The sequence below is a fragment of the Vulpes lagopus genome, chromosome 21 (assembly GCF_018345385.1).
Source record: "Vulpes lagopus strain Blue_001 chromosome 21, ASM1834538v1, whole genome shotgun sequence".
NCBI lineage: Eukaryota > Metazoa > Chordata > Mammalia > Carnivora > Canidae > Vulpes > Vulpes lagopus.
The window spans coordinates 25,210,986-25,225,913 of NC_054844.1; the positions used below are offsets into that span (position 1 = coordinate 25,210,986).

A 14,928-nucleotide genomic window follows, 5' to 3' on the forward strand; every position below is an offset into this window, starting at 1 on the left:
GAATTTGGTTCATAGGAAAAAACTCCTAAGTATAGTGGTACATCAAAAACCACCTTTGTGGTCTGAAAAATTCGGTTTGATTCCCTTTTACTGCTCCCACGTCTGCCCTCACACAATTACTCTTGAGTACTTTTTTTTCTTCTTATAAAAATCATTGTTTTCCCATTATGGAAAAATTTGAATATTTAAAAAATGATAAAGGACAAAATTTAAACTGTCCATACTTTTTATGCCATAATTTGCTGCCCTTTTTTTCATATTGTTGAAGCTCATATTTTATGTGTAGCTAGAGCTTTGTATCCTGTTTACTTAATATTATTTCTCATGTTAAATTTTTTTTGGAGAAATTTTCTTCAGTATTTCTATGGTATTTTACACTATCATCATTCCATCAATCATTTTACCTAATTTTAAACATTTGCTTTATTTGCTATTTTAAATAATGCTTTGATTTAAAAACAACTCTATAAATCTTTGCTGCAATTTTAATTTTTTTCCTATGATAGATTCCTAAAGGTAATATTATCATGTCAAAAAACCCCACAAAACTTTAAGGTTCTTAATACAAGTTGCTGTACTCCTTACCAGACCAACTGGCAACTACCTCTAGACACCACCATTGTAATAATCCCAGAATCCACATGTGAGGCTGAAGCAACCCTCTATATCACAGAGACTGAGATGGACCACATACTCTGACTTTGTTGCCACACCCCCCACCCAGGCTGGCACAGTGCTGTACCAAGAAGGCCTCCCTGGGCTTATGGTTTTTCCAGTGGGAAAAAGAGCCCAAGGTAGACATCCAGCTCCTCCAGCATTGTGGGACACATCCAAGGATACCCACTTGGATCTTTCCTGTCAGGAAAGATCCTCCCTGAGAAAATCTGCAGGGCTCTACTACTGGCGATTAAATAGACAGAAAAGGAGGGTAAGGTTTATACCACCCAGTGCTCAGATCTTGGTGGACCATATTCCTGCTTACAGTGGTGCTTAAGCAGAGACCCCAGCCAGCTGCTCTGCCTCGTTTATTAGGGAATTGACTGACAGCTCTGCCTTATTTGGGTCCCCAGCCAACAGGCTATACTGAGTATGGAGCCTGTTCTGTGGCCCCACCAGGGCAGAGAAGCACCTTCACAACTCTGCCCAACTACTGAGTATAATTTCCACTCCCATAGGGCCTATTCTACAGTCCCATTTGGGCAAGGAGCCAAGCCAGCTGCCCTGTTAAGTATTCTATTAAGTATAGCCTCTGGCACTGCATAACCAGAGAACCTGAACAGTGACCCTGGACAGCCTTATAACCCAATCTATGGTACCACCAGTTGCAAAGCCCACCCTACAGCCCTGCCCTACAATGAAGCACAGCCTGTGGCTCTGCCAGATTTTTTAACACAGCCTGCTGCCTCCCCCAGACAGGGAGCCCAGCCAGTGACCTGTCCAACTGGGAGCATAGCCTGCAGCCTCACCCGATGAGGAGGCCTGGACGGCAGCCTTGACCATTTGCAGAGCACAATCTTAGCCCATCTAACTGTAGAACACAGACAGAAGCCCCTCCCAACCGGAACACTCAGCCAGCCATCTTCTCTAACAGTGGATGGAGCATAGCCAACAGCTTACCTGATTGCGAAGTGCAACCTGAGACCTTGCCCAACCTTGGAGCACAGCCCTACAGTCTGTTTGATTACAGAGCATAGCCAGAGGCCCTGTCCAACCACAAAGTCTTGTCTGTAGCCTTCTTCAACACGGAATCCAGCCAGCACCACCATCTAATCAGGAAGCACAGTCTGAGACCCCACCCAAACAGGAATGATAGTAGAGGCCAGGCCATAGCCCTGCCCAATCTGGGAGTCCACCATGCCATGGAACACAGCCTGTGACCTCACTTAACCAGAGGTAATTGTAGAATCCAGCTAGTGGCCCCACCTGACTGCAAGCACAGCCAGCAGCCCCACCTGGTCAGGAAGCCCTCTCATTGCCCTTGCTTGATTGTAGAACCCAGCCAGCAGACTCACCCAACCACAGAGCCCAGGTAGTTGCACCCAACCTAACTTCAGAGCATGGGCAGTGGCTTCTCCTAACCAGAGACCCTGGTAGGAAACCCTGCCTGCCTATCGATAGATGTTACCAGCTGATCTGTCCAGTATCCCAGGCTGAGCTGACTGGTGAAGGTCTTTCCCTGCTGAAACTTTAAAATCTGGAGGAAGAGACCAATTACCTAAATGGCAGATACCAACACAAGGAATCAAGAAATGTGAAGAATCAGGTAAATATGACACCACCAAAGGCAACTAATAAAACTCCAAAAATTGACCCTAAAGAAATGGAGTCTTTGAACTATCTGACAAAGAATTCAGAATAATCCTCTTAAAGAAGTTCAGTGAACTACAAGAATATACAGACACACAATGAAATGAAATTCAGAAAACAATGCATGTACAAAATGAAAGTTTAACAAAGTTTTTTGATCGAAACTATTTAAAAAAAATCCTAGAGCTGAAGAATATAATGAACTGAAGAATTCAGTTGAGAGCTTCAGCAACAGACTTGACAAAACAAAACAAAACAAAACAAAGCAAAAAACCATACTTGACAAAGGAGAGAAAAGAATTAGTGAGTTGAAAGGTAGGTTATTTGAAATTACCCAGAGGGAAAAAGAATGAAGAGTTAAGAAAGTCTACAGATTTATAGGACATAATCAGGAGATGGAAATACATATTATGGATATGTATATTATCATGAATACCCAGAAAAAAGAGAAAGGGACAGAAATCTATTTAAAGCAAGAATGGCAGGGGCGCCTGGGTGGTGGCTCAGTTGGTTAAGCCTCTAACTCTTGGTTTCGGTTCAGGTCATGATCTCAGGGTCATGAGATCGAGCTGTATTGCTGAGCAAAGAGTTTGCTTGTCCCTCTCCCTCTGCTCCTCCTCCTGCTCTCTCAAATAAATCTTAAAAAAAGAAAAAAAAAAAGGCAAAAATGGCAGAAAACTCCCCAAACCTGGGAACAGAAATGGGCATCCAGATTCAGGAGGTGCATTGATTCTCAGTTAGGTTGAACCCAACAAGGGCTATACTAAGACACATTGTAAATTGTCAAAAGTCAAAGAAAAAGAGAATTTTGAAAGCAGAAAAAGAAAAACAACTTGTTAATACAAGGGTGCCCTCATAAGACTAAAGTGATTTCTCAAAAGAAACTTTGCAGCCCAGGAGTGAATGGAATGATATATTCAAAATATTGAAAAAAAAAAAACAAACTGTCAACTGAGAATACTATATGCCCTACATTGTCCTTTACAAATGAAGTTAAGATAAAGACTTTCCAAATCAACAACAGCATTGCCCCTAGACCTAATTTACAAGAAATGTTAAAGTTCTCTTCTTCAAGTAGAAAGAAAAGAATATAAAAGCATATGAATGTGTAAAACTCTGGTCACATTCTTAAATATTGTAATGGTAGCACATAATTCACACCATAATTTACAACTCAGGTTTAAAAATAAGGATCTTAAAAATAAGCATAACTAAAATAATTTATTATTGAATACACCATATCAAAGAAATATAAATTAAAACACCAGTAACCTAAAATGTGAGGGGTAGAGAAGTAATGTATAAAGTTTCTGTCTGCCATTGCAGTTAAGTTGTTATTAGTTTAAAATAGGATGTTATAAAATGTAAGCCTCCTGATAACCACAAAAAACCTGTAATAGAAACACAAAAGCTTATGAAAAGGAGTCAAAGCATACTTTCAAAAAAAAAAAGAAAAAGAAAAAGTTATCATTCATGAAACAAGATAGCAAAAGAGGAGGCAAAGACCAAAGGACATAAAAAATAGAAAACAGCACAATGACAATATTAAGTCCTTACCTGTCACTAATCACCTGAAACATAAACAGATTAAATTCTCCAATCAAAAGACATAGAATGACTGAATGGACTAAAAAACAAGACCCCATGATGTGCTGTCAAGAGACTCATTTAAGCTTTAAAAACACACATAGACTGAGAGTGAAGGGTTGGAAAAAGTTATTTCAAGCAAATGGCAATCATAAGAAAGCAGGGATAGCTAACCTTAAATCAGACAAAAAGACTAAGCTAACAAATGGTCAGAAGAGACAGAAGGTCATTATGTAATGATAAAGGGGTTAATCATTAATCAAGATTATATAATAATCATAAATAATTATGTACCTGACACGAGAGCGCCTAATCTATAACATAAATACTAACAGAAATAATGGGAAATAAACACCTATGCAATAATAGTTGGGAACTTTAATACCCTTTAATGCCCCCTCTCAATAATGGATAGTTCATTCAGATAAAGAGTCAATAAGCAAACAGCAGATATGAGTAACACTAGACCAAATGGACCTAACAGACTAAAACAAAACATGCCATTCAACAGGCCACAACATAAGTCTTAACAAATTCAAGAAGATAGGAATTATCTCAAGTATCTTTCTCTGACAACAATGGTGTGAAATCAATAATAGGAAAGCTGGAAAATTTACAAATACATGAAAATTAAACAACACACTCCAGGACAACTAATGAGTCAAAGCCAAAGAGAAATAATTTTAAAATATGAAACAAATGAAAATGGAAACCCAACATACCAAAACTTATGGAATGCAGCAAAGGCAGTTCTAAGAGTTTATAATAAGTTTATAGTGATAAATGCATACATTAAGAAAAAAGAATGATCTTCAATATCATAACATTACTCCTCAAGGAACTACAAAAAGGAGAGCAAACTAAGCCCAAGGTTAACTGAAAGAAGGAATTAATAAAGACCTGAGCAGAAATAAGTAGAGAAGAGGAAAACAAGAGAAAAGTTTAACAAAATTTTTGGTTGGTTCTTTGGAAAGATAAACAAAAGTGAGAAACCTTTAGCTAGGCTAACCAAGAAGAAAGAAAGGATTCAAGTAAAATTAGAAATGAAAGAAGATATTACAGCCAATCCTGTAGAAATACAAAGGATTATAAGGGACTACAGTGAACAATTAAATACCAACAAATTGGATAGCCTTAGAAGGAATAGATGACTTCCTGCAAACATACAATCTACCAAGACCATATCCTGAAGAAATAGAAAATCTGACCAGATCAATAATGAGTAAGGAAATTGAATCAGTAATAAAAAATCTCCCAGCAAAAAAAGGCCAGGACAGAGGTTAATATTTCCATAACATGTAAGGAACTCATGTAACTCAATAGCAAGAAGAGTAAATAATCTGATTCAAAATGGACAAAGACTTAGATAAATATTTTTTCCAAAGAAGATATTCAAATGGCCAACAGGTAACTTAAAAGGTAGCTAATATCACTAATCATCAGAGAAATGCAAATGAAAACCTCAGCGAGATATTACTTTCACACCTGTTAGAATAGGTATTATCAAGAGATAGCAAGTGTTGGTGAGGATGTGGAAAATTGGAACTCTTAAACACTTCTGGTTGAAATATAAATTGGTATGGAGGTGCCCCCCAAAGTTAAAAATAGAACTACCCAATGTTCTGGTTATCTGTCCAAATGAAATGAAATCATTGTCTCGAAGAGATAGCTGCACCCCTATGTTCATTGCAACATTATTCACAATAGACAAGACATGGAAGCAACCTAAGTGTTTATTGATGGATGAATGACTAAAGAAAATATGGTATTTTGATGTAATAGAATATCATTTGGCCATAAAAAAGGACAGCCTGACATTTGTGACGATATGGATGGACCTCGAGGGCATTATACTAAGTGAAATAAATCAGAAAAGGACAAATACTGTATGATTTCACTTACACGTGGAACCTAAAAAAATTGAACTCCCTAGAAATAGCAGTTTGTTGGTGGTTGCTATGGGCCCCAAGGTAAGGGCAGTGGGAGAAGGAATGAGTAGAGGTGGTCTTAAAGTGTGCAAAATCTCAATTACAAATTCTGGTGATGTACAGCATGGTAACTATAGCTAACAGTACTGTATTGTATATTTAAAAGTTGTTAAGAATAAATCTTAAAAACTCCCCCCCCATAAAAATTATAAATATACGATGTGATGGATAACTAACTTTATCATGATAACCATTTCATGATGTATGTATATACTGTATTTATATGTATCAAGTCATTACTTGGGATATCTTAATATTATAAATGTTATATGTCAATTACATCTCAGTAAAGCTGGAAACATACACACACACACACAACAGGTGGTATATGAGAAAGTCATCTCATGATTGCCTGGACCAAAACGGTTTCCCCCTAAATTATGGCTATTTTCATACAGGGAACGTATGTATTATTTTAAGGTTTCCATTTACTTGGGAAAATTGAACGTTTTCTAGATGTTAGCTATTTTTATTTATATATTGTCAATCAGTGTTATTTATCTACTTATTATTAGGGTCCTTATTTTCCCTATACAACTTTAAAATTTAATGTTTAAAATTTAAGCTTTTCATACATTTTAAGAAATGAATTTGTTATTTTTAACATATACTTTCATACTTCAACATATACTTTTAGTATACAACGTTATTTTTCAGTTTCCCCCCCAAATACTGTCTTTTAATCTTGTTTGATATCCATATTTGTATATTCCAATTTTTTAAAAAGATATTTATTTATTTATTTATTTATTTTTTATTTATTTATTTATGAGAGACAGAGAGAGAAAGAGAGAGAGGCAGAGACAGACAGAGGGAGAAGCAGGCTCCATGCAGGGAGCCCGATGTGGGACTCCATCCTAGGTCTCCAAGATCAGGCCCTGGGCTGAAGGTGGCTCTAAACCGCTGAGCCACCCAGGCTGCCCCTGTATATTCCAAATTTGTATGTAGTGATATGTAGCACTGTTTTTATTGTGATTTTTTTTAATACAGTTTCTGTCAATTCAAAGATCAGGTAGTTACTTATCTATATTTTCTTGTAAATTTTTGAAGTTTAATTTTTCTTTTTTATTTCCCTTTTCTTTTCCTTTTTTTTTTTCTCTTATTTTTTATGTTCACCGCTATGAACCATTTGAAATTTATTTTGCCCCTTGGATTGGAATGAACATCTGGCTTGCTTAAATAGATAACCAGTTGTTCCAACAAAATAAATTGAATAATTCTTCCCTTCCTTCCACAGTCTATGATTAGGTTTCCTCATAAAAAGGCTTTTTTTGGTTTTTGATCAAGATATTCTTAGGTATTTTATGAATGTTGTTCTCCATCCTCTTCTCCTTGCTACTTTTGTGAACAGGATTATTTTTACATTTCTAAATATAAATCTTTAAAATTCACATTTTAGGGGCTCCTGGGTGGCTCAGCTGGATAAGTGTCTGCCTTTAGCTCAGGTCATGATCTCAGTCGGGGTTCTGGGATTGAGCCCTGCATTGAGCTCCCTGCTCAGCTAGGACCCTGCTTCTCCCTCTCCCTCTGCCCCTCCCCGCATTGGTCTCTCTCTCTCTCTCTCTCTTTCTCTCACTCTTGCTCTCTTTCAAATAAATAAAATCTTGAAAAAAATAAGATACACATTTTATTTTTATTTATTTATTTGTTTTAAGATACACATTTTAAAGCACAAATTTTAAACTGAGTCTGGTGACATAACTCAGAATCAGATTTGAACTTAATTTTCTTTCCCTACCAATTTAGCTCTTCCTATAATTCCTATTCTTGCTAATGATATCACCATTTACCCACCTAGCCCAGTCTAAAACCCAGAGGTAATTATAGATTTCAGTCTTTCCAGCTGAATATCTGAGTCTGTCTTTTAATCTTTTCTGCTACTATCTTAAATTAGGCCCACTTTATTTTATACTAAACCAGAGATTGTGATTTCAAATGTTTACCAGAAGCAGTCAGGTAATAAAATGCATGAAGGAGGATGCTGTTGGTGGACTTGGGCAGGATGTCCTGTATTGCAAGGGGGCTGCTGTTTCTCTATCTGGGCATTAATGTGGGTTCATATTTGACAAAGCCAATTATTCAAGAGGACTAGAAATCTGAATTCTTGTGTGAAATCTTCTAATTTCTAAGTCATGGTGCAAGTCAAACAAAATATGACTGCAGGCCACAAGTTTGTAACCCGTGACCATTTATTATTGTGTCCCCCTAACCTGATTTACTTTCCCTCAAACTAATCTACTCCCAGCTTTTTCTTTTTTTTTTTTTTTAATTTTTTATTTATTTATGATAGTCACAGAGAGAGAGAGAGAGGCAGAGACACAGGCGGAGGGAGAAGCAGGCTCCATGCACCGGGAGCCTGATGTGGGATTCGATCCCGGGTCTCCAGGATCGCGCCCTGGGCCAAAGGCAGGCGCCAAACCGCTGCGCCACCCAGGGATCCCATACTCCCAGCTTTTTCACCATCCTCCCTGTACTAGCATAATCTCTCTGAAGTGCCAATCAGACAGGATTTTAGAGGTGGTTATATAACTGAACTAACATGAGTTAGTTCCTTGGTTGACTTACAGATGGAAACTACATCAGATGGAGTTGTTGCACAGTCAACTTTATTTGCAGCAAATAAGGAGATTGTGGAGAATGTGTTCCAGAGCTGTGATTCTCCAACAGGGAATGGGTTCCTTTTATTTAGGGTTAGGGTGAATATTTAGAAAGGAGATCCTTGTTATATCATATGTAGAGGCAGGCATAGGGTCACACATGTGTCTCAAGGAAACATGCCTAGACATGCATGTTTGTTATGTTAATGAGGCTTATGCTCCTTTTTGGGTGGAGAATTTAGCATCATAATGAGATGGAGGTCACTGTTGGTCACCCCATGGTCCATCTGTGCAGGTATGAATGGGCAGATAGGCTCAAACTGATCTGAGTGGTCTGGGCCTCCTGAGCCGTTCCCCATAGCAGTTGTTCTAGTGTGAGGGGTAGTTTTGGTTTCCATAATGGGATGCTATGCCCTTTGGGTCTTTTGCCTGAGTTAAGAGATAAGTTGGAAAGAAGAACTTAAGGAAAATGTGGAACGAAGGTTGGTAGGTACATGCAGGTGGGCGGTAAAGTTCAGTCTTAGGGTCTTGGTGACAAGAGGCTTAACTGCACTAAAACATACCATTTTTAGGAGAGTTCTTGATACTTGGGTAGTAAGTGCTCAGTAAATGTTATTTGTTGGCTGTTACCTTTCACTTAGTTAAAAGCCCTGAATGACTCGCATTTATGCTTAGTGTATTTTAACAGGCAGAAAGGTATTTTATCATAACTCCTACCTGTTGTGGAGCTCTACTTTCATCTTCTGCTATTTCACTGAATATACTCAAGCCATGTCTAAACTTATGTGTATCAGTCTGTTTCATACCCTTACACCTCTTCCTCCCCTGCCCTGATTTGTGAACCCTTATTCCTCCCCACCATCTCCAAGATTAGTTCAAGTATCTCCTCTTCTGTGAAACCTTTGACTACTCTTAAACCCTTGAAGAGCCAATTTCTCCCTTTTTTGCATCCCCATAAGATTGTGAACTCCTTAAGGCAGGGACTATATTTTATTCTCAGCATTCTCAGTGATTTGTGCAGTGCTGTGCTGGTACATAGTGTAAATCTGCAGTAAATGTTAGCTGTAAATAATACAACTAGTAAGAGTTAGTGCTGGAACTTGAGCCTCTACCTGACTGAATTTCTTGCTCTTCATATTGTACTGCCTTAGAGGAAAGAAGCTGTGGCTGCTCTATATTAGGGACCCAGCACATACAGTCTCCTATCTGAGGACCTGTAGTAGCTTAGGGCATTATGGTTGCAACTAAATGGACTTAGAAACATTTTTATACTCCAAGGTAATACAGTAGCATTAAGGATACTCTTTTCTCTAATAAGTGGTATGTAAGGTGAAATCCCCAGTTAAGTAGTGTGTTTTGCCAGTCAGGTAAAGCAATTCTGTTTTCCTACTTTAGAAGTTTGATGGCAAATGATTGGAGACACTACATCTATTTATAGGTAGCTTGACTGCCAGATTTGTTATCGCCTTTCCCCAGGCTTGATAAACGAAAGAATGTTGGACTTAACTATTGGTAGTGTCTCCATTAATGACTAGGGGAGTCTGGAGAAAACATGTGGACAGGAAATTCAAGGGCACCTAGTGTTGTTTTTTTATCAGTCCAGGAATTCTAGACTTGCAAATTGTATCCTGTTCTTTTTCTGACTAAAGAAAGGGCTTCAGTAAAAGACAAAGGACAGTGTTAAATCCATTAGAGGAATAAATTTGCAATATAATAAGTGCCAGTCATCTAGATCATTCTTTGTAATAATTTGGTCACTCTTGTTCTTGGTTTTGTTTAATTTGAAGTTTTTAAAGCCTATTTGTGTCTGCTTAGAAGGAAATTATTTTTTCTTGTTTTTAAAGCTCATTTCTAAAGGATATTATTTAATCAAGACTAGGGGTGGGATTTTGTCCTTTTCTGCAATTATATCTCTCAAGTAGGATTTTTTCCCCCTGAAATTAACATAACACTAAATGATTCTGTAGTTTTTAATCCAAAGAAAACTATTACACATGAAACATATAATTTCAACTCCATTAAATTTGAATTCTGTTACCATCATTTAGTGAATGCCTACTCTGTGCTCAGCACTTTGCCAGATGTTATAATACTTCATTACAAAGATGAATAGGTTTTGCTCTAATTTGGTTTTTAAACACAGTATACTATACTTTCAGGTATGTATGTATAACTAGAGTGGAAAGGCTTAATCATGATTAGGTTATGTAGTGTCTGGAAGTTGTTTTTCATTACTCAACACCCACCTTTGAATTTTGGAGTTAAACTCATTACATCTTCTTATGATGGGAGAAACCTGATCTTGTGTTTAATCCCTCTTTTATAAAGACCTCAGATTCTTACATTCTTATCTAATACAACTTCATATTTATTTCTGTACTGTTGATGCATACAATTGTTTAGAATTGTTTTGAACTCCATGGCATTTTTTTGTGTTAAAAATGTCCCCCAAAGTTTTGCTCAGTAATACTTCTGCTCAGCTCGAGCTCCTCAGTTTTTCCTCAATCTGGGAAAGCCCAGTCAGCAGGAGAATTTAGTGCTGGCCATCTCCAGCTACTTTAAAGTACCTTGGGTGAGATAGTGATCAGTCTATTATTTATTTATTTTTAAGAATCTGCCTTAGTCAGACGCCCTTAAACGATTGATTTTATTTATTTATTCATGAGCGACACAAAGAGGCAGAGAAATAGGCAGAAGGAGAAGCAGGCTCCCTGTCGGGAGCCTGATGCAGGACTCCATCCCAGGACCCTCGGATCATGCCCTGAGCCACCCAAGCATCCCCCATTAAATGTTTAAATTGAGTAACAGTTCTCTTTGTTTGGATGCCATGCTCACCAAGCAATCTTCTGATCCTAATTAAAGGCTTTACATCTGGCTTGCTTGCAAGGATGGAATACATTTGCCAGAAGATGGAAGTCTCTGTTCCTTGTTGCTCAGTTTCTTAGTGTGTAAATCAGTAAATTGCTATTATGTCATACATATCAGTCTCTTGTGAACTCTGTTAGGATAAAGTAGATTCCAGAATTTGATTACTCTGGGTCTCTGGAAGCTGAAGGTCAGAGCTTGCTCTACAAAGTCCCTTGGCAGCCAGTCAACTGCCTTCCAAGGCCATACCCTGAATTTATCACACATCTTTCTTTCTGACTTCCACAAGCATTACTTAGGTGTTATTTCTTTGTGCTTTTATTTAAGAAGCATCACAGATGATTTTGGTTGGTTGGTTTTTTCAGTATTCACTTTTTCTTTTAGATTTAAAAAAAATTATTCATAAGAGACACACACAGAGAGAGGGGGGGCAGGCAGAAACATAGGCAGAGGGAGAGGCAGGCTCCTTGCAGGAAGCCTGATGTGGGACTGGATCCTTGTACCGAGGATCACATCCTGAGCCAAAGGCAGACGTTCAACTGCTGAGCCACCCAGGGATCCCACTATTCACTTTTTGAAAGGACCATATGGACCTTGGATAGCCATAGTTGGGTCTTGGCTGTTTTTCTTCCTAGGAATTGGCAAAGCAATTTGAAAATTCTTGATCAGGTTCAGATCATCTGGACAAATGAGAAATGGATCTGGAACCCCTGGATATTGCTCTTTGTTAGAGCTTCTAAGTTTTTTTACCCCGTCCAAATGTTGAAAAAATGTAACAGGCACTTCTTGTGTTTGATGAGAATTATTTGTGAACTTAAATTCCATATGCCTAAAGGAAGCTCCTTAGAACACCACTGCAAGTTTTATCTCTTCCCCTTTTGAGGATTTAGGATGCACATTAGCCTATTAAAGATGCTAAGAATATGAGGATAGAAAGTGTTTTTCTCCTGAACAATTTGTGTTTATATGTTGTTTCAGTTTCGGTTACTATGGCAATGACAGCAGGGACCACAAGCACCTTTCCTATGAGCAACCATACCCGGGAAAGAGTGACCGTGGCCAAGCTCACGTTGGAGAATTTTTACAGCAACCTAATTTTACAGCATGAAGAGAGAGAAACCAGGTATAGTAAAGGCTGGTCAGAATTTTCTGTTTGGTTTAATAAGCTGTTGTGTTGCAAGTGGAGAATATAGACATGTTGTCCATTACTAATATAAATATTGTGGATCCTTATATGATGTTTTTAGGTTTCCTATTCAAGCTGAAAGTGTCTCTAGTTATTTTCACAGAATGGTTCTTGACTGTGCACCTATACGTTAATATCACATGTCAACTGATATCTTAAATAAAACATTTCCAACCATAAAATTATATTTTTATACTTTATGAATAGTTAATATTATTAATTATCCAAAAACATGTATAGGGTGCAAGTGCAGGTGGAAGAATAAAAACATGAACGACATGTAATTTTGCCTTCAGAAAACTCTAGTAAGGGAGTTAATATCCATAAATATTATATGAAAGAGTGAAAAGCATCACAAAGAGAAGGGCAGAGAAGGGAGAGATTGCTTTTGACTGAAGTAACTGGAAGGACTTCCTATATGGTAGTGGCATTTATCAGGGCTCTCAAGGAAGAGCATTAATTATATATGCATTAATAGGAGAAGAAAAAGATAAAAGAGCAGGAGGAAGGATATTACAGACAGAAGAAATCACCTTTGGTGCTGGGTCAAGCAAGAGCCATTTAGTTCGAACTGGATTCAGCATATCCTGGGAGCCTTAGACACTTTGTTTTTTTGTGTTTTTTTTTTTTAAGATTTTATTTATTTATTCATAGAGACACCACACAGAGAGAGAGAGAGAGAGAGGCAGAGAGAGAAGTAGGCACCATTTAGAGAGCCTGAGGTGGGACTCGATCCAGGGTCTCCAGGATCTCGCCCTGGGCCGCAGGCGGCGCTAAAACACTGCGCTACCGGGGCTGCCCGACACTTTGTTAATATATCTATTCTCTTGGGAGTAGAGAGCCTTGAAGATTTTTGAACAGAATCAATGACCATGGGTGTTTCTCTAGAAGAGTACTTTAGTTATGATGTACAGAATGGATTGTGTGTAGAGAGGTAAGAAACAAGAAAGGCTAGTGATGTAGTCCAGACACATGAAAAGGAAGCTTGAATTAGGATGGTGACAACAATAGAACAGAATTTAGGATTAAGAAAGGTGGACAGATGTGGTGCCTAGCTAGGTATGAAATGCTCGACAGCCCTAACTGCAGATCAGCCAAGCTGAGCAGAAAATTGAACTAGGAAATAAAACTTGAGTAATTATTCAGAAGTCAACCTAGAGACACAGAGTAGGAAAATATGAAGGAAAGTTAAGAAATATGGAGAAGGGTGAGGAGAGCAAACATCTCCAACCAAAGTTCCTAAAGGAAGTGAAGAAAGAAACCCGAGTGGAGGCAGGTTAAACTAAATTCAGCATCAGCAGAACTTCCCGAAGATTCAATTTAGGTCTAAGGAAAGTGATCGTAAATGGATCTGAGTGTAAATGTGTGGATATATCTCAACACGAATGGCATAAAAACAACAACATTGGTAATAATGTCTTAGACATTTTTAAAAGTAGAATTAAAATATTTTCCAATGGTAGACTATCAGGAGGAAAGTAAGTGGAATTAAAGTGTTCCTAGAGGTCTTTGTATCTCCTCAATAGAGGTACAACATACAGAGTGGCAAAGATCGATTCATTTCAGACTAATAGAGTTTGTAACTTCCAAACTGGTAGAAGGGAAACATGGAATGAGAAAAAAACCTGGTTCAAAATAAGGCAAGGGGAAAAAAAAAATCCTGAAACACCAAAAAGTCGACACAAATAGAAACCACGCAATCAGAAATGAATCCAAACATATGAGTAATTATACTAATTGTGAATACAATGAAAGTCTCTGGAAATCATCCAATCACCAAAGGAGAATGAACAAAGTAGAACAGAATCAGGGAAAGAAAGACTGCTTTATCAGGAGGCAGACAAGTTATGAATCAGAATTTTGAAGACTTGTTGTCTTTTCTTGATGAACTCTTTCAGTAATTCGGTTTTGCCCTCTATTTCCAAACAAAGAAAAGAATAAAAGTATCTGCTGTTATTAAAAAAAAAAAAAAAGTCTCAGCTTGGTGCCATGGAAGTCCTAATCAACAATCAGCCCCTTTTTTCTCAAAGCTTGTGCTTTAGGACTACATGTGATGAATTTTTAAGGCTTAACTCATTGGATATATACATAATCCAAATAAAGTATAAATCAGAACAAAATGTCAGAGCATTTAGGAGGAAAACTGTTTTCTTTAAGGTACAAGAGAAGTCCCAGGTCTTCTCATTTAGATATGGTAGAAATGGGTGATGGTTACTGTTTCTCTCTCTGGAGTAAGGGATGACTTCATGAAGTGTTAGTTTTGGCAAGTACTGGGGAGAGGGGGCAGTAGAGATTTGGCAGTAGAATGAAATTGCTTGTATATTGATGGGCGCTCCCAGGTTAGTGGTCCTCCTACACTGTGGATTCTGTCTGCAGAGGAGAAAACTCAAAGTCATTC

The 14,928-nt window shown here is 37.8% G+C and overlaps 1 protein-coding gene across 1 annotated transcript in view; it reads left to right on the top strand.

The window, feature by feature from the left end:
* STK38L (serine/threonine kinase 38 like) overlaps positions 1 to 14,928 on the top strand; it is an 82,452-nt gene that overhangs the window by 37,904 nt on the left and 29,620 nt on the right. Inside the window, exon 2 of the mRNA XM_041736102.1 lies at positions 12,323 to 12,467. Within this exon, the coding sequence (XP_041592036.1) occupies positions 12,334 to 12,467 (134 nt within the window). The 5' untranslated portion in view covers positions 12,323 to 12,333. The remainder of the gene's footprint in view (positions 1 to 12,322; positions 12,468 to 14,928) is intronic.